The sequence below is a fragment of the Nelumbo nucifera genome, chromosome 2 (genome assembly GCF_055504915.1).
Source record: "Nelumbo nucifera cultivar China Antique chromosome 2, China Antique-T2T, whole genome shotgun sequence".
NCBI lineage: Eukaryota > Viridiplantae > Streptophyta > Magnoliopsida > Proteales > Nelumbonaceae > Nelumbo > Nelumbo nucifera.
The window spans coordinates 93,872,444-93,899,456 of NC_142650.1; the positions used below are offsets into that span (position 1 = coordinate 93,872,444).

The 27,013-nt window shown below is 40.7% G+C and overlaps 1 protein-coding gene across 17 annotated transcripts in view; it reads left to right on the forward strand.

The window, feature by feature from the left end:
- The first annotated feature begins 213 nt into the window (after window positions 1-213).
- The window catches only part of LOC104612015 (uncharacterized), a 49,735-nt gene continuing 22,935 nt past the window's right edge, over window positions 214-27,013 (forward strand). For 3 of the 17 annotated variants that reach the window (XR_016082403.1, XR_016082400.1, XR_016082401.1), the window contains exons 1-4: window positions 230-1,107; window positions 20,914-21,201; window positions 21,446-21,639; window positions 21,718-23,586. Coding sequence is in view for 4 of the 17 variants with exons in the window: in XM_010279323.3 (XP_010277625.1) it covers window positions 23,271-23,586 (316 nt within the window). In the remaining 13 variants the exon portion in view is untranslated. Of the gene's footprint in view, window positions 1,108-20,913; window positions 21,202-21,445; window positions 21,640-21,717; window positions 23,587-26,424; window positions 26,990-27,013 lie in introns of all 17 variants that reach the window. The other 14 variants (XR_016082402.1, XR_016082404.1, XR_002023486.2 and 11 more) reach the window with 10 other exon arrangements.

The following is a 27,013-nucleotide window of genomic DNA, read 5'->3' on the forward strand; positions in this document are numbered from 1 at the left end:
GGGTTCAAAAACCATATATTTTTAATTAGTCGGATTCGTGTTGGAGTGCTGGAGGGTCGGGTTAGGGTTGAGACAAACCCGTACCAAACCCGACCCATTGACATCTCTATTAATGTTCTGTTTTAGGTTATTTCTAATAAACCCCATGTCCCCATGTCCTTAATGTCCTTAAATTAATAAACCCCATGTCCCCATGTCCTTAAGCTTAAACAATAAATATTTTCCGTTTGGATGATCATGATCCTATGACAAAACGAACTTTTTAGTGGGAAAACAATCATGGGCCTGCAACTTGTCGTTGTTTATCTGTTTAGGTAGTAAGATGACACAACCCGAGGTTTTTGGAGATTACCCTATTCGAGGTCCGGCTGGGCAACGGCGGCCCGGTCAGAAATGATCAACCCTAGTCTCGAGTCAGCGATCGGTTGAAAACAGTGGGAGCAACGAACAACAGGCTACAGAGCAGAGCAAATAGCCAAATCTTGTACCTGTAAGGCTGTAAGCCTGTAACTAGACGGAAAGTCTAATAAACAACACCCTTTCTTCTTCTTCCTTTTACCGATGATAATACCTCATTCAGTCGTTTCTTTGTTTTTCTCATCTTGGATTCCTTTTTAAACGAGGAATAGACGAAACGCGGAAGAACACGTAAATAAGTTGCGAGAGGAGAAAATTTCATTACGTCTTTCATCCGCGTCGTTTTTTTGTACCCTAATTCTTTGAGTAATTGAGTTCGTTGTTCCTTCAGACCATGATTTCATTGTCTTCATCTCTATGAAATTCTCTGCAAATAAGGTCTTGTCTGGCAGAGCTGTCCCTAGTTTCTTGACCATTTCCATTCGCACAGCAGTGGAGGTTCTCGGGCTCCTGATTCATGTGAAATGGCGGACCCGGACGAGGGCATGGGCAGGTTGACGGCATCACCGCTGGAGTTCGCTGGTGATTCTACAGCAGCTCCTCCTACTTCTACTGCCTCGTCGTCATCTGCTTCTGCTTCTTATTCGTCTGTTGGTTCTGAGAACATTCGAGGGGTTTCTAGCTATGCTATCAATCAGGGCGATCAGTTCCTCAAGGAAGCTGTGCAGAACCCTGGCGAGCATCTATCGAGTAAGTATCCTGCCTATTCTTGGATTTGTAGGCTGAAGCCCCAGTCGTCTTTTACGAACCTATTTGATTTTGTTGGTTACTTGTTGTAGATAAGGATTGGGATTTACATGATGTAATACTCTGTTTTATACATAAGGTTCCTATCTTCTATAGATTAAGAGAACTATTTGTTCTTATAATAACTATCTTCAGAGCTTGGATGCGAGGTAATGAGATAGAAAATTTTGAGCCTGTGTAGTATATGTTGTTAAAATTAATAAATTAGGACCATTGTAACATTAAGTAGGGAGTTGCGTATATTTCCTACAGGCTTCATGGGGTAATTATTTAATTGTTATAGTGAGGTGTTTTTACTTTCGCTCATCGACATAGAAACATGAGTTGAGAAGGTGATGCTATGATTACCTAACCATGAAAGTATTTGGGGGGGGATTTGCAAGTCTAACGATTTTGTATTTATTTTAGAGTGGGGAAGGGTGCAAAAAAAAGTGTTGGCACTTTGGATGCTGTTTTCTAGTTTCTTTTGTCATTTTGGATAGGACTATTTGTTTGATGTGTGTATATGGCGTATTACTTCTGCATAGAACTTAATAATAGAAGGTGAATAAATTGATTGGTTCAGATTCTTATAGAAGCAAGATCAGGGTTTCAAAAGTAAACAAAATCCAGAAAGAAATGAAAAAAAAAAGATGTATAGTTTGGTGACTTGGTCTAGAAAGTAAGAACAGAGGAGGTTAGGAGACCAAATGAGAAGAAAAGGGAATATAACACAGATGAGATAAAGAAGAAAACCAAATAAAACAACAACAACAACAACAACAACAAGTCAACAATAACAACAACAATATGAAGAATAGAAGGATATATGGAAAATATTGATTTCTTTTTTTTTATATTTAATCTTTTACGTTTTCTGAATGAAGTATTGAAGTTCACATAGTTTCAGTTAATGATTGGTTCACACCAAGTTGAAACCCAGCTTGGCATCAAAATGTGCATGGATGATAGCAAGATTTTGAGAGGGAAGTCCTTTGAACATGGATTGCAGCACATCCCAGTCTTATTTGTAAAACATCATTTGGAGTTTAGGGCTTCGTGCTACCTTCATGAGGCTGTTCTTTGTGTTGACTGTATCACTAGAAAAGTAATTGGCAATTGATCAATTAATCGAAGAAAGTATCTTTCTTTTTTTTGATAAGTAATTGGAGAATGTCTTTGTTTTCATTCAATATCTGGTCATACAGTGAAGCGGAGAAGAAGAGAAGAGAAAGGGAAGAGAGGAGAAGAGAAAGAATATTTATTTTTTGAGTGCCAAAATCTAGGCTGGCGGTGCCAAATTCTTTATTTAAATGAGGACATACAATTATAGTTCTGCTCTTGGCAGCCCAGACTATTAAAAGGAGCATAAAGCTTCAAGAAATGAACACAATGACAGAAGTTGGGCTGTATATGTCAATCATGCTCAACTTGTCACAAAGTTATTGTGCCACAAATAAGGAAGATCTCTTGTGAGAACATCAGCTAGTTGCTCCCTAGAGTTAACATAGGGAGTGCAGACTTCATCCTTATCAAGCTTCTCTCTCATGAAATGCTTATCTACCTCAATGTGCTTGGTCCTTCTTGACAGTGTGGCCAGCCAGAGATAAGGAGAAGAGGTGAGAAGAGAAGAGAAGAAGAAGAGAAGAGAAGAGAGGAGAGAAGAGAGAAGGTTTGCAATGTAACAGTACTGGCGGCACCAGTCTTTATTTTACTATATATAGGGCGACAGAAATAACAAGGGAAAAGACCCTTGTGCCCCTGAGTACAATAACAGACATAACAGAAATAAAAATAACGAAATAAAAAAAAAAACAATTTAATTTGCCAAACAGGCCCTAACAACTACAACTAAGTTATTTTAACATTATTCTAACACTCCCCCTCAAGTTGGAGCATAGATGTCAATCATGCCCAACTTGTCACACAAATCTTTGTGCCGCACATGATGAAGACCTTTGGTGAAGATATCTGCAAGTTGCTCTTCCGAGCTGACATATGGTGTGCACACTTCTCCACTTTCAAGTTTCTCTCTGATAAAATGCTTGTCCACTTCAATGTGTTTCGTCCTGTCATGTAGAACTGGATTAGCAGCAATATTGATGGCAGCTTTATTGTCATAGTAGAGTGACGTAGGATTGCTTACTGCGAAACCCAGTTCACCTAATAGATTTCTTATCCACATGATTTCCGCAACCCCATGAGCCATTGCTCTATACTCTGCTTCAGCACTGGATCTAGCCACCACACTTTGTTTTTTGCTTCTCCATGTGACAAGGTTTCCTCCTACAAAGGCACAATAGCCACTAGTAGACTTTCGGTCATTGACTGCTCCTGCCCAATCTGCATCAGTATATACTTCCACTTTTAAGTGACTGTGTTTCTGGAACAACAAACCAGCTCCAGGAAACTTCTTGAGATATCTCAAGATACTCTCTACAGCCTCAAAGTGAGTTGTCCTCGGGCTGTGCATGAATTGACTAAGGACACCCATTGCATAGGCAATATCAAGCCTGGTCATAGACAAATACAGAAGTCTCCCCACGAGTCTCTGGAACATCTTTACATCTTTCAAAAACTCTCCCTAACTGTCTCCCAGATGGTGATTAGGTTCAATAGGTGAATCAGATGGTTTTACCCCCAACTTGCTTGTATCATCTAGTAGATCTAGGACATACTTCCGTTGGGAAATAATGATGCCCTTGTGAGAGCGGGCAACTTCAATTCCAAGAAAGTATCGTAAAGGGCCTAGATCCTTCACCTCAAATTTAGTGGCTAAGAATTTTTTTAGTCTCTGGATTTCAGCCTCCCAATCTCCTGTGATCACTATGTCATCCACATACACAATAAGAGCTGCAATTTTACCTTCACCTCTTTTCACAAACAGGGTATGATCTGACTGGCATTGTTTGAATCCCATCTGTTGGACTGCTAAATGGAACTTACTAAACCAAGCCCGAGGTGATTATTTCAACCCATATAGGGACTTTTTTAACCTGTACACCTTTTGTTCACTGCCTTTGGCACAAAACCCTGGGGGTTGGGTCATGTACACTTCCTCTTCCAAGTCACCATTCAAGAAGGCATTCTTGATGTCCAATTGGTGAAGATCCCAGTCAAGATTTGCGGCCAAGGAAAGGAGAATCCGGATAGAGTTCATCTTCGCTACTGGAGCAAAAGTCTCTGCATAGTCCACTCCATATACTTGTGTGAAGCCTCTTGCTACCAGTCTAGCCTTGTACCTTTCAACAGTTCCATCAGCTTTGTGTTTCACTGTGAACACCCACTTGCACCCCACTAGTTCCTTCCCCTCAGGAAGATCTACCAACTCCCAAGTACCATTTTTGTGTAAGGCATCAATTTCTTCCTGCATTGCATCTGTCCATTCAGGTTTTGACAAAGCTTCTGCCACGGTCTTAGGAACGGGGACACTATTCACTGAAGAGAGAAAGACACGGTACGAAGGTGAAACATGCTCATAGGACACAAAATTAGAGATAGGATGATTAGTGGTACAAGATCTAACACCCTTTCTCTTAGCAATAGGAATATTAAGATCATTGGTGACAGAGGAATCAACATTTAAAGGGGCAATGGGAGCAAGTGTACCTGGCTGATGAGACGGATCTGTCTCGGGTGAATCCGATGATTTTGGTTGCATAGTGTCCGGCTCCACGGCTCTTGAACTCTGCTGGTTCTTATGGCGACGATGAAAAACCCGGAACGGAGGAGGATCAGGTAAATGAGGTAGTTGAATCTGAGTCGTCACCTGTTTCTCCTCAACCCTACTCTCCTTCTGAGGAGAAACCGAGAAGAACGGTTGACTCTCAAAGAATGAGACATCAATGGAAACATAGTACTTGCAAGCAATGGGATCATAGCAACGATACCCCTTTTGAGATGAAGGGTAACCAAGAAAAACACAAGGAATAGCCTGAGGGTCAAGTTTACCACGAGTAGGTGACAAGTTGTGGACAAAACAACGACACCCAAAAACACGCATCGGAATGGTGGACAGCGGGGCTGTAGGGAACAAGAGCCGATGTGGGGCCTTATACTCTAGTAGCTGAGAGGGCATGCGATTGATGATATATGTCGCACACAATACTGCATCCATCCAGAACTGTTTTGGCACATCCATATGAATCAGCAAGCCACAAGCAACTTCGAGAAGGTGACGGTTATTTCGTTCAACCACATCATTTTGTTGGGTTGTCCTAGCACAAGAGCTTCGCCGAAGTGACCCATTCGAAGCAAAGAACTTCGTGAGATCACTATGGAAATATTCCTTTGCATTGTCCGACTGGAAGATATGAATTTCCGTTTGGAACTGAGTGAACACCATGCGTTGAAAATCTTTCACAATTTGTGGCACTTCATCTCGAGATCGCATAGGGTAAACCCAAGTGTATCGAGAATAATCATCAATCAAAGTAACAAAATACTTATAGCCAGCCGCAGTAGGTAGAGTAACAGGGCCCCAAATATCAGAATAAACAATATGAAATGGAAATTCAGATCTTTTATTTCATAAAGGTAAAGAACTTCTACAATGCTTACTCAACTGACAAGTTTGACACTGTAACTGACTCACTGACAAGGACTCAAACAACTTTGGGAACATAACTTTTAACGACTCAAAAGAAAGATGACCTAAACGACTATACCATAAATAGGCCTGGCTCTCACTCGACGAACTTGTGGACTCAGTCGCCACTAGACCAGCATTATTCTCCAACATGTAGAGACCATCCACCATGCTTCCTCTACCAATCGTCTTCCCCGAGGTCAAATCCTGAAACACACATGAAGACGGAGAAAAGGTGACTGAGCAGTTCAAAGAGTGAGTAAGACTACTAATGGACAACAAATTAATAGGTAATTTCGGAACATGCAGAACATTAGGAAGAGTAAGGCCAAGTGGGAGATATATGGTGCCTCGGCCAGCTATAGTAGAAAAAGAACCATCAGCCAATCTTACCTTATCTCTCCCAGAGAGAAGGTTATATGTCTGAAACAAATTTGACTTACCGGTCATGTGATTTGAGGCTCCGGAGTCAATAATCCAAGGTGAATCAGTAGTATGAGATGACACATGGAAGGCTGTGGTATTACCTGATGTAGACGCAAATGAGGTAGAAGGAGTAGGCCCAGAATCCACCTGGTGGAGAGTCCTACCATACAATTCCAAATGTTCACGGAAGGAGTTGATAATATCTTCCTTAGGGTCAGAACCGGGATGTCTCTCTTGAGTTACGGAAGGACTAGTCTCTATCGATGCCATATTAGCTGAGTTATACCTTTTTTGATTCTGCTGACCTGGTTTCTTGCCCTGATCCGGTGCTGACTTCTTACCCAAATCCTGTGCCCATTTAGGTTTTCCATGGAGATCCCAGCATGTATCTTTCGTGTGTCGTGTCTTCTGGCAGTGAGTGCACCAAAACTTGCTTTTATCTTCTGATTTTTTCTGAGTGTCACCCCTTTTAAAGCCACCTCAGACATTTGTATCTGAATTTCCCTGGACCGCTAGGGCAACTGACTCCCCTTCTACACCATTCATCACACTTCTTCTGCTTTCTTCTGACTGCACCAAGGCATACACCTCCTGGACTGATGGCAAGTCTTTACTACCCAAGATCTGTACCCTGATGGACTCTTATGATGGATTCAGCCCTAGGAGGAAGGCAAACACTCGTTGCTGTGATACAAGTGACTTATAGGCCTTTGCATCTTCATCACACTTCCAATTCACATTCTGATAGTGATCAAGTTCTTTCCATATTGATGTCAAATCAGAATAGTACATCGAGAGACTCCTCTCCCCCTGCTTGCAAGTAGAAGATTCAGCTTGTAGTTGATATATCTTGGCGTAGTGTCTCTGTTCTGAATAAGTGGACTTCGCTTGTTCCCATATCTCACAAGCAGTTTCAGCCCACATAAAAGTCTTCCTTACTTGTGGCAGCATTGAAACCAAGAGCCAAGACATCACCATACTGTTCTCTTGATTCCACCTATCATGCTCAACACTTCCATACTTCGGTTCCTTTACTCTCCCATTGATGTATCCTATTCGCCCCCTAGCAGTGATGTAGAGTTTTATTCCCCTAGACCACTCAAGGTAATTCAGATCATCAAAGGGAATGACAGCCATGGGAAAGCTCATATCCATTCCCCCACTCACTCCATTGTGGCTCCCTGAGATCTCTGAAGTAGCAGAATTCTCAGTCGACATGGTCAAGCAGTTAATCAGTCCCAAACACCGGACTTAGGACCCCTCCTTACTCCACAAAACAATGCTCCACTCTGTTCACACCCACACACTCGGGTTTACCAACCAGATTGAGCACAAACAGTACCAAATTCTGGACAAAAACTGAGGTAATGTTCGACAGATTTCAGACCTGTATAGTTTTAACAGTCCCCACCTACCAGAATTCCAGAATGTCTAACAGCCACTAATCAGCAGGAGAGATCTTACTTATAGTCAACTCAAACCATTGAGAAGACAGGTCATCCTTGACCTACAGTTGTCTTAACACATGAACAGGATCACACGATCCAAGAAAACTAGGGTTACATAGGTTCGACAGCATTCAGCCGCCCTAGATTCATAGGGTTTTCACTTGGCACATGACCAAGGAGGGTAAAGAAGAGAAAAATAGGGAGAACTGTACCAATTGTAGCTATTCTGTAGTCCAGAATCCGATTTCTGTTCTGCTAGTCTGTTCGATCTGTTCTTTGGGTTGATTGGTCTTCTCTTGACAGTAGGGTTGATCGATCTGCCCTCTTTTAATCAGCATTCCCGCTCTAATGCCATCTTGACAGTGTGGCCGGCCAGAGATAAGGAGAAGAGGAGAGAAGAGAAGAGAAGAAGAAGAGAAGAGAAGAGAAGAGAAGAGAAGAGAGGAGAGAAGAGAGAAGGTTTGCAATGTATAAGTACTAGCGGCGCCAGTCTTTATTTTACTATATATAGGGCGACAGAAATAACAAGGGAAAAGACCCTTGTGCCCCTGAGTACAATAACAGACATAACAAAAATAAAAAAACGAAATAAATTAATTTGCCAAACAGGCCCTAACATCTGCAACTAAGTTATTTTAACATTATTCTAACAGTCCTATCATAGAGAATAGGATTAATTGCAATGTTTATGGCTGCTTTGTAATCACAATAGAGAGACATGGGATTGTCAATATTGAACCCAAGCTCTTCTAGCAGATTTTTCAAACAAAGTACCTCAGCCACCCCTTGTGCCATAGCTCTATACTTAGCTTCAACACTTGACCTTACAATCACACTTTGTTTCTTACTTTTTCATGTCACCAGGTTTCCACCCACAAAAGTACAATACCCACTTGTGGATTTTCTATCATCCATAGCACATGTCCAATCAACATTTGTATAAGCTTCCACCTTCAAATGATTATGTTTTCTGAATAGCAAACCAGTTCTTGGATACTTCTTTAAATACCTAAAGATACTCTCAACAACCTCCAAGTGTGGAACCTCAGGTGAATGCATGAATTGGCTTAGAACCCCAACAATATAAGCAATGTTAGGGCGTGTCATAAACAGATATAACAATCTTCCCACTAACCTTTGAAATTGTTTCACATCCTTCAGAGGTTCACCATCACAATCATCTAGTTTATGATTAACATCCATAGGGATATCAACTGACTTTGCACCTGGTTTGTCTGTGTCTTGTAAAAGATTCAGGATGTATTTTCTCTGAGAGATGAAGATACCCTTTTGTGAGCGAACAACCTCAATCCTAAGAAAATACTTTAGGGGTCCCAGATCTTTCACTTCAAATTGGGAGGCTAAGAGCTGCTTCAACTTTTGTATCTCAAAGCCCTAGTTCCTTGTAATGTGATGCCATCCAGATACACTATCAACATTGCAATATGCTCTTGACATCTCTTAGCAAAGAAAGCATGCTCAAATTGGCATTGTCTAGACCCTACTTGCTGAATTGCCATATGAAACCTACTAAACCATGCTCTAGGAGATTGTTTTAAGCCATATAGAGACATTATCAATTTGCACATCTTATTTTCACTTCCTTTTGCATAGAACCCCGATGGCTGAACCATAGACACCTCATCTTCCAAATTACCATTTAAGAAGGCATTTTTTACATTAAGTTGGTGCAACTCCCAGTTAAGATTTGTAGCCAATGATGGAAGAACTCGAGTCGTATTCATCTTTGCCATTGGAGCAAATGTTTTTGTTAGACAGTTTATGTATGCCCTTAGCTTCAATCTGATTTGATGTACTTTTGTTATTTAGTGGAAATAAATAAAGTGCATGTTTGATTCATGTTGTTTGGTTTAATTCTGTGTAAAACCCTAAAACTGGACATTTATAGAGATTCATGTTAGTTTTAAATGTTCACAGCTGTTGGATAAGTCTGGGGAGATTTATCCTGCCAAGGCTGATGTTGGTGTGCCACCAAGTGTTGGGATGGCTTGTCTCAGCCACCAGGGTAAGACCCGAGGCACATGCAGTATGGGATTACTTGAATCCTTGAACTGGACCAGATTTCCAGTCTTGCCCTGGACCTTGGAGATAGATGGGCAAAACTGGAAAGTTACACCTGACCCCTAGACTCGATTATGGCACTTCACTAGGTGCTGGATCAGGCTGCCTTTGATATGCCAATCAGTGAGATCCTTAGCGGGGATCAAAACCTGGGTATGTTGGGGCAGTTTGAGAATTCATCTGAGTGGGTGATCATAGTGACAGAATCAACCACTTTGTCGGACAAAGGGTAATGATCGGGAATGCACTCTCTCTGATGCAAACCAAACTGCCGGCAGTTGATTTCAATCGTTGGAATTTTGTTTTGCAAAATTAATATACTTATATTTATATGTATGGTTTCAAAATGTTTGCAAATGGTTTTAATTCCCGGGATCCATGTGAGAAGAGAGTGTGGCACTGTTCCTTGCAGCCGAGGGAGAGGTCCTCTCTTGTCGGGCAGTGCTTGATCATTAAGGGCTGAGAGGTTAAGTGTAAGACCATTTAGGATAATACCTGATGGGCTAATCTTGCACCTGCCCACAGTCCCTGGGTTTTTATAAGATGGCTTGGCCCAGGGACCACTTAATGTAAGTGTTGGGCCCATAGGGTCCATATGATGGACTCAAGGGGTTCATTGAGTTTTTCAGTGAATTCGGCTGGGCCGAACCCATGTGGCTGGTGTGTAGATCAATGCTTGGGTCCCACGCCATACAAAGAAGCCCAACTGGGCAGCAGATTGGAAAGTAATTAGACACTGAACACTTAATGGGCCAAAAGCCCATTTCAAGGTGGGCTGATATGATCACCCATCCATGGGGCGAATCTGAGATTAAAGTTAGTAAAAGGATTGGGCCTTTAGCCTTATCCACTCTTAGAGACCAAATTCAAATTAGATTTGAATCTGGTAACCTCCTGATAAGATCAGGAGTAAGCTAACTCTATCTGCAGATAGGATTAAGATAATCCCCTATCCAAATACTGATTTGGATTGGGATGACTCCTGATTAGGAGGTTTCTTAATCAAGAAGAAAGGAGAAGAAACCCTAAGAGAGAGAAATCATCAGATTTCGAACCAACCTTTTGAAGAGATATAGGATATCTCCTGCGATTGAGATAGGATCTCATTCATACTCCAGAAAAGAGAAGAAGCAGTTCAGCCTTTTTCGTTTTTTGGAATTCTCCTCCTGCCGCCGCCATCTGCCTTTGCAAGATTAGATCTTAGCAGAAAAGGAAAGTCAAGAAATCTATTCTTGACGTCAGTCTTGCAAGAAAGATTGAAAAAGATACAGTGTTTAGTACTTCCAGAGGATTCTTGTGAAGGATCCAGTGTGTAGGACGCACCCTGCTGGTTCTGTTCCATCCACAGCTGTGTCATCTTCAGCAGGAACGGATCTTGGTGCATTCTTTGGGCGTGAACACCAACTTTGGGAGATACTGCTTCTTCGGATCAGGTATATTCCTCCCATTTATCTTTTGGTACAGATCTGGTTTGATTATGGTTCAAGTAGGATCATTGAATATTATATTCTAAATTTAGGGAATATGATTCCTAGTTGGGAGAAGGTAGGAAAATTTTTGAAATTCGCCCACCCATTCCGCAACCTTCATGGCGTCCATTGGATGGATCCTACCATTCTTTCAGTTTTATCATAATCAAAACCATATACTTGAGTTTATCCCTTTATAACACTTTCGGGTATGGGAATACTATCAACAACATACAAGAAGGCATGGTAAGAGGGAGATATGTGGTCATAGGATACATAATGGGTAATGGGGTGTTTGGTAGTGTATGGCTTGACCCTTTTTCTTTAGGCAATAGAAATGTCAAGATCATCTACAATTAAAATGGGGGCAGAGGAATCAACAGGGATAAGGATACTTGGCTCAGTTGGACTTACCTCTTGGGATTTTGATGGTACCGGTTGCTTGTTTAAGTACATTCATATGTAACATCAGCCTTTGCGCTACTTCAAGAAGGTGTCTATTCTTTTTTTTTTTCTACAATACCAATCTATTGTAGTGTTTTTGCACACGAACTCCGATGAAGTGATTCATCTCAAGGAACTGCTCAACCTAAAATCTTAAGCTATTAGTTGAGGTTCCTAAATAGGTTTTTATTCTCAAACATGCCCCCTCACGTGAAAGCCATCGGGCTTGAAGTATGGACAAGCACAAGCCCACCCATACCTTGTGCTGAAATTTAATTAATTATAATGGGGCAACAATGATCGAACACTAAACCACTTGGTCAAACCTGGATCTGCTACCATGTTTTCATTCAAGATTTGGTTGTATAGTGAAGGGAAGAAGAAGAGAAGAAAAAGGAAAGAGAGGAGAAAAAGTGAATGTTTTTGGAGTGCCAAAATTTGGGTTGGCGGCATCTCATTCTTTATTTATATTAGTAATAAATAAAAGACATACAATTACATTTATGCCCTTGGTAGCCCAAACTATTAAAAGGAACATAAAGCTTCAAGAAAAGAACACCCTGACAACATTGTTACTCTGATAATAGGCTGACAACCGTCTCTTTATATTGTAGTCATACTGTCCTCTGTTTCTTAGTGATGTGTAATCTCTACATTTTTGCATTGTAGTTTTATGAGGTGAGGCGATGTTTGATCTTATCTTGTTTTGTTACATTGCATATTGGGTCTTCTAGGAGTTTTCTTTGAAGTGAGTATGCTATTTACTAAATGTCTGATTGTTCAAAAAATTAAGAATTATTTGGTAGATTGTTAAGTACTTAATTTTGCTGGACTAGGAGCATGTTAATATGTTATTAAGCTACTCCCAATTACGGCTTAAAGAAAAAAAAGAAAAAAGGGGCTTTCTTTCCAACCTAACTTTTTACGCCCAGTCAGTCCTATGGATGGGCTGAAATAATTTAGTAAAGAAAGGGGCCTGTAGTCTAGTTTAGTGAATCTTATTTGTAATGCAATAAGCATTTAATGGGCCTACAGTAGATCCCATTTAATGGGACAGTAGGCCCTAAAATATTTATTTGTGTTGATTAATAATTTTGTGAGGTGTCCCACTTATTTATAAAGGGGATGACACTTGTCCTACTCTAACAAGAGGGTTATTTTCCCTCCTTTAACCACTTGAGGGGGGGGGACACATGTCACCCTAGGGAAGAGAGTTATTTTCCCTCTAACCACTTTAAGTGGGGGGACACATGTCACCCATAGTTGTCAAGGTGGCGCCTAGGCGACAAGGCGCCCTTTGAGGCTCGCCTCGCCCAATCGCCTAACAGTTTTCTACTTCCTACTATAAAATACTTTTTATTCATTTTTTTTAGATTATAATTATAAAATAGACATTATTAAACTAAAATAATCATTTTGTGTGTTTATATACTAATTTCTTTTTATTATTTTCTTATTTATTAGGGTTTAATCAACACAAACATTGCTAAATGCTGTATTGAACCCTCAAAGACTTAAAAACCTGAACCAATAAGTAAGGAAGAACTAAAAATTTTATCTAATCAGCACATTTTCCTCTTCCATATATTCTTCTTCTACTTCTTCTTCTTCTTCTTCTTCTTCTTCTTCTTCTACTACTACTACTACTACTACTACTACTACTACTACTACTACTACCAATACTTTTTATTTTCTACTTTTCCTATAACAAAAATAAGGGTTCAGCCCCTATATTTTTTGAATTTTATTTTCCTTCTTCCTTTTCTTCTCAAGAATATGTTGATTTTCTATACTTTAATATGGAATTTATACTTTTCTTATGAAAACCATGAATAATTATTAAAGAAATATGGTTATGGTACCTAGGGAACTACTCTAGGATCTATTTTTTAACATAAAAAAAATCCATTGCCTAGGCGACTAGGCGACTAGGTGCACCCCAGTCACCTAGTCTCGCCTTGGCACCATGAAAACTATGATGTCACCCTAGGAAGAAGGATTTATTTTCCCTCCTTTAGCCACCTGAAATGGAGGGGCACATGCCACCCTAGAGAGGAGAGTTATTTTTTCTCGTCTAACCACTTTAAGTGGGGGGACACTTGTCACCTTAGGAAGGAAGAGTTTTCTTTTCCCTCCTTAACCCATTTTAAGTGGGGTGAAACTTGGCACCACCTAAGAAGAGAGGAGTGGGGAGTTACTTAACCACCTCCCTCCACTATATAAACCCATCTCCTACAAGGAGAAGGGGCTAATGCCATTTTGTTGGCTAATGCTATTCAGTTGATAGAATTTATAGTAACAAGAGACAAATCTAAGAAGAAAGAAATGAAGATTGTTTTTTTTTTTGATCAATAAAGAAATGAAGATTGTGGTGTGGAAGAAAAGGAAAAAGAGGAGAAAGAAGAAGGTAGGGTTGCAGTATTCCTCCTCCACTTCTTCATTATGACACTCCTACAACTTCCTCTATTAGATCTCCATCTTTCCTTATACTCCTTTCACACTTTCTTTCCTTATTGTTATTATTTTCTTTTTTTCTTTCTCCTTGTCTCGTTTTTAATCATATGTGAGGGAGACAACCATCTACAACCTTGTTCATGAAATTTAGTTGATTATGGTTCTTCATAGCATATTAACCTATGTGTGAGGGGGAAAACCATCTACGACCTTGTCCATGATGTTTGGCTGATTATGATTCCTCACACCATGATAATGCACACAACTACAATTTAAAGGCCATTTGTAGCCTTATTGATGAAATGTGACTATTTATGATATCTATTTTCTTGTTATGTATAAAAAGTTTATTTATATTTGCTGGCTTTCTCTCAAACAAAGAGGGAATATATACCAAAATTTTCAAAGGAAAATTCTGTAGAAAAATGATACTTAGTAGTTTCATTTGCACTTTTGAATTAGAATCAAAAGGTTTTCTTTGCCCCTAGTAGAAATGTAATTAAGGGAATATCTACGTGATTTCTTGAATGGGGCACCCAAATAACAAAAAAACCTAGTTATTAGTCTAATTGGGTGAATTATGTAATGTGAGAAATTATATTAAAAGAATTCTTTCCACTAACATAGATGAACCCTTTTTGTGAACTTATAGAGGATTGGTAAGAAAGGAGTACGGGTTCTCTTTGAGAATAGGTGTGGATCATAGAAAGCAGTGATTGGTTTCTGTTTAATGCAGCTGATTTCTTGGGTTTCATAAGCAAGAATTCGAAAGGATTATCTTTTATATAGCTCCAAAGGTAGGATGGGATCCCTTTTTTGCATCTTTTGAAAAATGGGTGCCACTATGATGTGGAAAAGATATGATATCTGAAAAGCAACTGACCAATAAAGTGGAATCATAAACGTGGTAGCAAATAAGGGGATTTTTATCAAAATTCATGGATGGGTTTTGATTGTCAAAACTCTTTCCATACCATATCTTTCCTGCATCATAGATTTACCCTTGAAAAATGCCATTTTTGGATATTATAGCATAGCTTTTGTTTTATATGCTATTGATTGCAAGGTTTATTGTCTCCTTTTCTATTATGTAAAGAATATGCAAATCCATGTTTTGAGGGTCCTATTCTTTTCTCTTTTTTTTTTTGTGACGAAAAGGTAGCGTATTTACTTAATAAAACACAGGTATTACAACAAGCACCTGGACAACCCAGTGTAGGAACAATGTAACCCCATTCTGGACTAGGAAACATTACAAATCCCACAGGCCTTTTAAGTTCAGCAGCAGAAAAGTATTCTGGTTCTTGAACTCATTTACAACAGATTGTCCCAATCATAGCTGCAACTGGAAAGTGAAGTGCATCTGGATTTTCTCTAGTCCTCTGAACCAAGAAGACTATGGTTCTTGAACTCATTTAGATCCGATAATGCAAAAGAATATTTTGCAAACCCATTAGCCTCCTACATGCTTGATCATGGGATTATCCATCAGAGTACTTGCCCACATACACCATAGCAGAATGGGGTTGTTGAAAGAAAGAATAGACACATATTGGAGGTAGCCAGAGGCATTATGTTTACCTCAAATGTGCCTATACGTGTCTGGGGGGATGCTGTTCTTACAACAGTTTATCTCATCAATCGGATTCCCTCACGGGTTCTTGACATGAAACCTCCATTTACCCTTTTATACCCTAATAAAGAATTGTTTACCATTCCACTCAAAACCTTTGGGTGCACTTGCTTCGTTTAAATCCTCCAAATGTATTTTCCTTGGTTATGCCCAAACTCAAAAGGGATATTGTTGTTATGGACCCACTTCTGGAAAAAGATTTGTCTCAATGGATGTCACATTTTTTGAGGATAGACCCTATTATCCAAGGGTTTCTCTTCAAGGAGAGAATAGTGAGGCTTGGAGTAGCTCATCAGAAGTTCCTTTACCAATCCCACTAAGTGAAGAAGGGTGTAATGGGGAAGGTTGTCAAAGGTGTAGGGATGTGAGAGTCTGTCACAGACGATGGAGACAGGTTGATTTCGGACATCAGCAGTGCAGGCCAGTCCCAGTCCCCTCTACAGATCCAGATCCCGGTACCACAGTAGCCCCAGTTCCTTCTGCAGATCCAGTTCTAGGTACCACAGATGCTACAAATGAGAGACATCCCACCATGGAGCCTTCACCTTAATTAAATGATCTTGACCTTCCCATAGAAGTTCGTAAGGGCAAGCGCCATTGCACCACATCCATAGCTCACAACATTTCTTAGTTCTTGTCCTATGATCATTTGTCTCCCTCCTATAAGTTTTTTCTCGCATCCATTACTGATATTCCCATTCCCAGAACAATACAAGAAACATTGGAAGTACCAGAATGGAAAAATGCAATAAAAGTAGAAATGGATGCCCTCATCAGAAACAATACTTGGGAGATAGTTGATCAGCCTAAAGGAAAGAAACCGGTTGGATGTAGATGGGTATTCACTGTGAAACAGAATGCTGATGGTTCTGTTGAAAGGTATAAGGCCCGGTTAGTTGCAAAAGGATTTACTCAGACATATGGTATTGACTACTTAGAAACTTTTGCACCAGTAGCAAAGATGACCACTTTCAGAGTCCTATTATCTCTTGCAACTAGTTACTCTTGGCCATTGTATCGGATGGATGTTAAAAACGCCTTTCTCAATGGAGACTTGCAGGAATAAGTTTACATGCAGTTGCCTCTTGGATTTTATGGTACGGAGACAGGAAAAAAGGTTTGCCGGTTGAACAAGGCTTTATATGGACTAGAACAGTCCCCCAGAGCTTGGTTTGACAGATTCAAAACAAGCCCTTGATAGGTTCGGATATGTGTAGGCCCAGTTAGACCACACCTTGTTTATTAAGAGAGTGGGTTCTTCCATAACTTTGCTTGCTGTGTATGTGGACGATATTGTAGTAACAGGGAGTGATACTAGTGAAATTGAGTCTCTTAAGAAACTTCTTCATCAAGAGTTTGAGGTTAAAGATCTGGGGGAACTATGATACTTCTTGGGCATTAAGGTAGCTAGATCCAAGCATGGGATTTTTGTCTCTCAACGAAAGTATATCCTTGATCTGCTAGAAGAAACAGGAAAGTTAGGAGTTAAGCCTGCGAACACACCTATTGAACAGAACCACAAGATTAGTGCAGAGGGTGGAGAGCCTCTTGAAGATAAAGCTATGTTCCTACGAAAGTATATCCTTGATCCAAGCATGGGATTTTTGTCTCTCAACGAAAGTATATCCTTGATCTGCTAGAAGAAACAGGAAAGTTAGGAGTTAAGCCTGCGGACACATCTATTGAACAGAACCACATGATTAGTGCAGAGGGTGGAGAGCCTCTTGAAGATAAAGCTATGTTCCAACGGTTAGTCGGAAAACTTTTCTATCTTTGCCTCATACCACCTGACATCAGTTATGCAGTCAGTGTAGTAAGTCAGTATATGCACTCTCCTAGAACTATTCACCTCCTTGCGGTTGAGAGGATATTAGCATATTTGAAGAGGTCCCCAAGGAGAGGCATTTTGTTCAAGAAAAATGACCACATGAAGATAGAAGTCTACACAGATGCTGATTGGGCTGGGTGTGTTGATGATCGAAAATCTACCTCTGGATATTGTGCCTTTGTAGGAGGTAATCTGGTCTCTTCGAAGAGTAAGAAACAAAGTGTTGTCTCTCGTTCCAGTGCTGAAGCTGAATATAGGTCCATGGCAAATGGTGTGGCCGAGATTCTATGGTTAAGATCATTACTTGAGGAATTGGGTATTGTTTATGAGAAACCTCTAATGTTGTACTGTGATAATTAGGCTGCCATTAATATAGCCCATAATCCAGTACAACTTGACAGAACTAAGCATATTGAAGTGGACCGGCATTTTATTAGAGAAAGGGTTACATCTCAAGAAGTATGCCTCCCCTACATCACCTCTGACATGCAACTTGCAGACCTTCTCACCAAGGCTGTTTCAAGAAAGAAGTTAGAAGAAGACCTATGCAAGTTGGGAATAACAAACATCTACTCCCAACTTGAGGGGGAGTGTAGGAAATTGTGGACCCCACATTAGTGTACTCGTGTGACAGCCTGAGTTGTACTTAGATTTAATTAAGTCATTGATTGGATCAGCTTTTCTAGTAGGATTAGTTTTAATCTTATTCTATCTTCTCTAGGATTAGTTTTTAATTATCTTATCTTGCCATGTAAGCATTATAGTTCTTTTACAATTAGGAAACTATATATATAAATTCAAAAGGGTGGGGCGGCTGTTTCATCACACCAACCACTCTCTTCTCACAAAAGTCCTTCCACAAGTTCTACCTCTCCATCTCTCTTCTTCTCTTCTCCTCTTCTCTTCCTTTCTTTTATTTTCTGTTCAAAATCTAAAGAATATCTGTAGTCTTGTACGACTACTGTCTCTCATGATTTTCCTCTTGGGTTTTGGTTAGCTTCTTGCTTTGGTTAGCATTTTCCCACCAAACTAACAGGCTTGAAATCCTCATGGGATCACTGTTTTATGGGACCCATGATTAGAATTAACTTTACTGTTTTCATTATTTTTTTATGGTTTTTGCATTTAAGTTTTATTATTCATTTAGTTTTGCCATATGGATATGGTTTTTATATGGGACCTTGTTCTAATGAGACAGTCATTGATGAATTTTGAGTCCCTAGTATCTTTTTATTCTATGTATGTGGAACCATGGTTCCCAATATCAGTGATATTTGGCAAAATTTACCCTAAATACCCCCATTTTGCTATATGAAAATTTCCAGGAATCATTTTTCCCTAATATCTTTGAAATTTTGTTGATATGTTAATGGCATTTCAGATTTCATTGATAAGACTATATATTTAAGGTTTAAAGTTTTGGAATATTATTAATTTTTTGATATTCCACTAAAACCATCATAATTTGGGGAATTTGTGATTGGATCATTGATTTACTATTTTGATATGATTCGCTTACTAAGTCATTATAATTCAAAAGAACAAGAAAAATGGAGATATGGGAAGAAAGAGATTCACGAATTTTTTTCAGATCAAGGAAAGAACCACAGAAAACCTAATAGATTTGATACTTTCAAGGGTTGCTCATTGGCTGAAATCAATGGAGATATTCTCTGAATTCTCTATGGCAGACTTGCTGAGAAAGTGGAAAGAGGTTGCTACTTTTGCTATGTATAAAAGGAACTGTAGTCCCACTTGGACCCCCCCCTCCCGCCGGATTCATAAAACTGAATTTTGATGGATGTAGCTTAAGGAATCCGGGGCCTTCTGGGATAGGGTGTGTTTTCAGGAATGAGGAGGGGTATATTACTGCCATGTTCTTTGGGCCAATTGGAGAGGATGATTCTCTTAGGGCCAAAATTCTAGCAGTTCTTGAAGGAATCCAAAGAGCAAGAGAATTAAGCATCAGATGCTTAGTGATTGAGGGGGACTCAGAGGTGGTGATTGGGTAGCTGAAAGGAGATATCAGTGGCTTGTGGAGCTACAGCAATGAGAAGAAAAAACTTAATTGGCTGTGTAAGGACTTAGAGGTGTAATAAAGCTGGGTGAAGAGAAGTGCTAACTCAATGGCTGATGGTTTAGCTAAGCAAGGGGTGGCTAAGGATTCTTTGTTTTGGGCACATTTTTAGTATTTTTTTGTCATTTTGATGTTGTGGAGTTAGATAGTTTACCTCCCCATTTTCTGTAATTAATTTTCACAAGTATTATTCATTAATAAAGATTTCTGTTATTGATAAAAAAAAAGAACAAGAAAAATGCATATAACTACAAAAGAGTAATCTCAATCTAATCGAACATATAATAACATAAAAGACAAAAGTCAAAATGGCAAGTAAGTTACATATTTAATGAAGACTTGAAGAGAAGATGGCTAAAAGACTAAAAGGGAGACAAAGAGAGAGATACCTGTTAAAGTCTCTTACTTTTCTTCTATTTGATTTATTTAGTTCTTTGCTATGGTTTTTTGAGCCTTAAATTTGCAATTATACTTCTAATAATTCCTTGGAGGTCTATTAACCAATTGCATGTTTCTAGAAAACTTTCTTGATTTTTTAGATTTTTCAAATATCTTAGCGAAACTAATGAAATATCTCTGAAATTTCTCTATACCTACATGGCGTCATCGATATCAAAATTGTGAATCATGCGTGGGACCAAAAACACCTGGATTTAAGCACCACAATGCAACAACATCCATTGTGTGTATTTATCCATTTTTTCTTATGTATGTTTATGAATCATAAGTTTAGCCAATATATAGAGTCATGAATCAAGATCTACTTAGTGAAAGATGGAAATGCCTCAAGACTATGTGGAGCCAAACTGCCTCACCTCTAATTGAAGTCAAAGGCTTAGGTTTTAGGTTTCACACCTCAGGAGGCCTTTATCTTTTGCCACATCCCCCAATTTTTACCTGGCTTATTGCTAAATTGGGGACTTGATTTGAAGAGTTTCTACTTCTTCAGGCTTAGGCTCTTTGGTAGGGTGTTTTAAAATTTAAAATATGTTCAATTCAGGCCTGCCCAAGTTTCTCGCATAAAACTCATGCTCCTATGTTTAATGAAGATCCTTAAAGTTATCTATTTATTTATGTTTTACATGCCAATTTTAATTCTTTTGTTGTTGGGAGCTTGGGATCTAGGTATTGATAGAGTTTGTTGTTGTAAGTTTTTTGTATGTGTGTGGGGTATGCATAGTCTAATTTTAGATTATCCACTTTTAGGCATTTAATTTGCCTTTATTTATTTTCATTTTTTGGAGTTGAATTAAAAATTTGGAACTTACAATTCTGTTTACTTTGTTGATAATCATGCACAACCACCATGCACAACCACCAGTTGGCATATGTAGTAATATAAAAACTAAAAGTTCTAGAACTGATGCACAAAGAGAAAGACGAAGACTGTTACAACGTATACGTCGTCAAAAATTGACTGATGAGGAAAGAAGAAATTTACTTGAGCGGAGACGCGAAAAGAAATTAAATGAGCAGCAGAGAGAAAGCCATCGAATAAGAAATAGATTGAGATATCAATCTCTGACAGATGAACAAAGAAAGCGTATAAATGAGGCTAGGAGGAGGAGGAGACATGCCCTAACGGCTGAAAAATCTCTACCTAGCAAAGGTAATTCTTTTTGTTTGTATTATCTTTCTTGTAAATATTGTATACTAACATCTCTAATTTAGCAATATTTATGAATGGATCAAATTTAAACAAATGAAGAGGACCATAACTCTTTAACTTCATAAATGCAAGAGATTTCTGATCGAACATAATTGGAACCATCTCCACCAAATGATTGGATCTTTTCTGTTATTTTTTACTTTTTTTATGTGAATAAATCTATTAATACTTAAGACATATATAGGCGAAATACAAATTTTGCTAACCGAAGGAAGAATGCGCTTAACTGAATTACGTCGTTACGCTCGGTGTACAACTCATCCCCCAATACAATCTATAACTATGGAAAATTGTATTGGGGATCAACATCTTGGACAAGAAGTAGGTATTAAAAATGGTGGTATATCTTCACAGATAGAAGGGATGGTTGGAGGTAAGGTACGCTCTTAGCTAGTTTATCTTATCTATGATATTTTTCTACTTAGGATACTACTAATTTTACTTTTTCTTTTGTAGAAAATGTTAATGCTATTAATGCAGCGAACAACATTGGAGATGAGATTCAAACATGTGCATCATGATGGAAAGATCTTCATGGTTCATTAAGAGGATATTTTGATTCAATTTCTCGCAGGCTTTTAGTTAAGGTTCTAACCCTCAATGAGAGCATTAATTTGATCAATTAAGAAATTGCTTGGTAGATTGTAAATTGCATAATCTTTTTATATGGTAAACAATGTAAATTGCATAAGTTGAAAAAGGGTGTCTGTTGCTGCAGCTTTGGTTTTTTTGTTTTAGTTGGGGGGTTTATTCTTTATGTATTCTTTTTAATCGTTAGTCTGATCAATTGACCGATTTGATGAGATATTGATGTCTATACTCTATAGTCGAAGCTGGGCATTCTGGCCAATCTTGATCTCTCTATATAAATAGACAACATTTGCATATAGTTTGGTAATTTTATGGGTGCATACTGATGAATCACTCATTAACCCCACCGCGAAGAGGGAGAGAGAGTAGTGTGGTGGGCCAGTTTGGATTTCTAAGAAAAACCGGTGTTTTCAGCTGGAGTACTCGGATGGTTGGATTAATGACATGGTCATAATCCTGGTTCTGACTTGCCGTTAGGGCTGCAATTGATATCCATTTACCTGAGTTTGAATCCGTTTAAGAGAGATTCAAATTTCATCAGTTTGAAATTAGATCGAATCTGGATCCAATGCGTTATTTTTAACCTGTCATTGACGCAGTTGGTGGGATGAATCCATAGCGTTATTTTAAACCTGTCATTGATCCAGTTGGTTGGATAGGTGATCCATTGATTCCATTCACAATTATAATTCGGGCTTTATCTTTCATTGATCCATTTGGTCGGGTAGATGATCCATTAACAATTCCAATTCCGTCTTTCTTAAACCTAAAGAAATCATTGACTTGATCAAAGATTTTGACCTTGATGGAAGGACCATCAATCCGATTGACCCATTCATCACAGGTTGACACGTTGACCCAGATGGCCGAATTACTTACCAGAGGGAAAAAGGGATTCAATGTCCGGGTCGGGTTTTCTAATTTGAGACAAAATTAGCGTTCTCCTGGAACCGGGTCAAACGGTCGGATCTCCCGAGACGGCGATTGGTTGAGATTCTTGAGAAACTGGAAACGTCAGTTGATCAGTGCGCTTTTCCAAATCCTGTACCTGCGCGCAATCAGATGGAAAGTCTAATGAACACTTTCTTCTTCCTCTGTATCGATGAAAACACTTCTATCAGTCGTTTCTTAATGCTCATCTTAGATTCCATTTTAAACGAGCAATAGACGAAAGAACACGTTATGTAGATGCTGTGAGAGAGATAAAGAAAGAGAATTACATGCCATTATCATCTTACTATATCCTCTTTCATCCGCGTTGGTTTTCTGTACCCTAATTCTTCTAGTTCGTTATTCCTTCTGACCGTGATTGCGTTTATCATCGTCCCCATGGAATTTTCTGCAATTAGGGTTTGTCTGGCAGAGCTAGCCCGAGTTTCATGACCCTCTCCATTCCCAAGCCCTAGAATTTTCCGGCGATGGAGGGCTCTGTGGAGGATTTCGGGGCAGCTGATTCATGTGAAATTGCGGATCGAGAAGAAAGCATCTACAGGTTGATGATCTCCTTCCAGGAGAATTCGACGACGGCACCACCTGTGGAGTTCGCCGATGATTCTGCAGTACCTCCTTTTCCTACTTCTACTGCTTCTTCCGTCTCGTCGTTTTCTGCTTCTGCTTCTTCTTCTTCTTCGTCTGTTGGGTCTGAGAAGATTCGAGAGGTTTCTGACAATGTTATCAATCAGGATGATCAGTTCCTCAAGGAAGCTATGCAGATTCCTGGAGAGCAGCTATCGGGTAAGTCTTCTGTCTATTATCTGATTTTTAGGGTTAAGCCCCAGTCATTGTTTAAGAACCTTCTTGATTTTGTTTGTTTCCTGTTCTATATAAGGATTGGGAATCTGGGATTTATACGATGTAACATGTATGATTCCTGTTGCTGCCTAGGATGGGCTAGGGGCAACATTGTCAATTCGCTTCCTAGCCGAGGTGTGGCCAAGTAGTCCGAGGCTTGGGTTGGCTGAGTGGTGGTAGGTCCGTCTTGCGAGGAGCAAATGAGAGAGAACGTCAAAGGCCTCGGGTGAAGATCTGAGGCAGAGACTCCCATAGTCAAGTTAGTTCGAGTGCAATACAAGGTGGATGAGGCCTGAGGTGGGAACACTCAAACGAGGCCACAAGGAAATTGGAGAGTTCTCATAGTTCTTGGGTCTAGATTCCAGGTGTTTACCTTGAGGGGGTTGCCCCCTATTTATGCTTGAGGCCGCTAGGAGGTAGGTGGGCTCGGACGGTCAGGATGTTGTCCTTTCTTAGGAAGCACATCCATCTGAGGCCGCCGCGTGCGGTTGCACCATTGGCTCCGAGTCGCGTGACGACCTCTGCTTTGTGCGCCCTTATTGGATCCGTTCTGAGCGCCGCTGCCTGCCACATGCGCCTGCTACTAGTTAGGGTAAGGTGTGCTTACATCATTTGCCCCTCTCCCGAGGCCATGGAGGGGGTCCGATCTATGGACCTCGGACGTCGTTGGGCCTTCTTGATGAGGGCTTTGGCTTCACCTAAGGAGAATATCTTGCCTTCAATGGGGAGCGCCGGGAAGCTTCCTATATCGAAGGCCTCGGCTTGTTGGAGATGGACTTGGTGCTGCCTTCAAGTGTCCTTCGCTTCCCAGAGCCTTTGCTTCCAAGAGACCTCGGCATTCCTTTTTTCCTTAAAGCCTTCTAGACCTTGTCTTCTCTAGGTAAAAGTTTCTCTGCCACAATGTCTTGCTCAGACTCCGACCCTAAGTGTTACGAGCTCCCAGACCTTTCAGGGGCTAGTTCCTACCGGTCCCCATCACTAGCTAGTGACAATGGAGGCTTCTCGAGAGTCGAGGTCCCTACGCCGAGGCCCGAGGTCGAGGTGTTGAGTTAGAGGGTTGCCTCCGTAGGTGCCGAGAGCAGCCGAAGGGGCGATGAATCTCCTCATGAGAGTGTTGGATCAACGAGGCCACCAGAGGACGAGGGATCCCCTAGTGTTTTAAAAGTGAAAGGCGCAAGGCGAGGCGTGTGCCTTTTTGAGGTAAGGCGCACAATTTAAAAAAAAGCTAAAAAATAAAAAAAGTCAAAAAATTCAAAAAATGCCAAAAAATTCAAAATAAAAAAATTATAAAACATAATATTAATAAAAATATAAACTTAAAATTTAAAATAAATGTTTTAAAAAACCTATTATCTAAAATTAAAATACATAAACATAATATGTAAAGCATATTCAGATGAGAATTTAAAAATGAAATCAAACATATAAAACATTTTCAAGCATATAAAACCCATAATCTCTTTTTTCTCAATTAGATCAAGTAGCTAATGTGACATATTGCATTCCTAATTCTACGAGCCACCTTTGTGCCACACCCCTCGAGACAAGCTCGAACAAGTCCATGTTAGAGTCTTAAGTTCTGAGTTTTCACACAAAAAATAATGATTTTATAGTTTTAATTGCTTTTAAGAAGATATTTTATTAGGATGAATGAATGGACAACATTACCAAATAGGGGGTTCTCGAGGGGCGTGGCACGGGGGTCCGGGATAGCCGCTAGACTCAAAAAAAAGGAAAAGCGTCAAATTTTTAAAAGGCGCACACCTGGGCTAAGGCGCAAGACGCACTAGGCGCATGCTTGGGCTAAGGCGCAAGACACACTAGGCTCATGCCTGGGCTAAGGTGCAAGATGCACTAGGCGCACCAGGCGTGCGCCTTTTGAATGGGTCGCGCCTAGGACCTGGGCAAGGCGCCTACCCTAAAATGCGCCTCACCTGTGCGCCTAGGCGTGCCTTTTAAATCACTGGGATCCCCTGCGGTGGTTGGAGGGGAGGAAGTCCCTAAGCCTAGCCTGAGGACGGTGGTTGAATATGCTGCCCGAGGGGTGACGATCGATTGTCTCCCTCACTCGGAGTTAGATAATACCCTTGACTTCGAGCAGGTGTAGACCTTGGGTAGGAAGTACTACATACCTCGATCTTACAGGCTTAGGGTCCTTGACATCGGTGATCGGCCGTGAACGCTGGAGGAGGGGGAGATCTGTGTTTACCAGCACTTCTTGGAGTTTGGCCTTAGATTTCCCCTCCATCCTCTCATCCCTGAGCTGTTGAGGTGGTACGACATATCAATTAGCCAATTAGCCCCCAATGCCCTTAGGACTATCCTTGCCATGCTGGTGGTGTCTCGGCTTCGGGACGTGGAGTTGACCCAAAAGATCTTCCGTGCCATGTTCGTGCCGAGGCCACATCCTATTGAGGCGGGTATATACTACTTTCAACCTCGGAGAGGCCGGCCTGTAGACAACCCTTCGTTTGTACACAACTGGAAGAGCAAGTTCTTCGTTTCTTGTCCCGAGGGTTGGCCGTTTAGGTCGGCCTGGGGGAGATGCACTTAACTGTCGAGAAGTCCAAGCCTTTACTTTGGGACGATGAAGTCGATGTGATGACCCACATTCTCGTGTTGGGGACGATTCGACCCAAGCCCCTAGTGGAGGAGAAGCTCCCTTTAGTTTTCGTTGGGCTCAACCCTGCATGCCTCGGTAGGAGTCCTGCTGTCGGCTTTTAACATGTCGGTCTTTCACTTTTTCTTGAAGGTATTGACTCTCATATTGCCTTCTTGTAGAGATGTCGATTGACGCAAAGAGGTTGCTGCTAGATAGGGCCCAAACCAAGAAGAAAGCACTGAGTGAGGGTCAGTCGGGTAGGCAGACACTGAGAGGGGCTGCTCCTGCCGAGAGGATGCCCTGGCCTTATGCTCCAACTGGCGCGGGGGCCAACCGAGGTAAGAGGCCAGGCGAAGGGAGCCGACAACATGAAACTGGCCAGAAGAGGCCAGCTGATGCACCTCAACCTCCTCTAGGAAAGAGGTTGGCGCACAAGGACCACCCAGTCAAGGGTAGTTTGCGATGGAGAGAGGCCGTTGTTGTGCCGAGGGGGCTTCCGACCAAAGGGCCCGCGGCGAGGCCTTCTTTTGCTCCCCCTTCTTCCTTAGGGCCACTAGAAGAAGGGGAGTTGGTTACACGGCGAATGTTTCGCCCCAGTGGCCCGTCCGAGAGGGGGATTCCCCTGATACCGTGAGGGTCAGGAGAGCACTAATTAAGGGAGTGATCCCTCAGGGGGATCGACTGGCCATGATGAATGGGGGCCCCCTCAAACTCTGGGACCACGGCTTCGACCATTTGGTCGAGGTATGCTCTTCTTCTATCATCGCT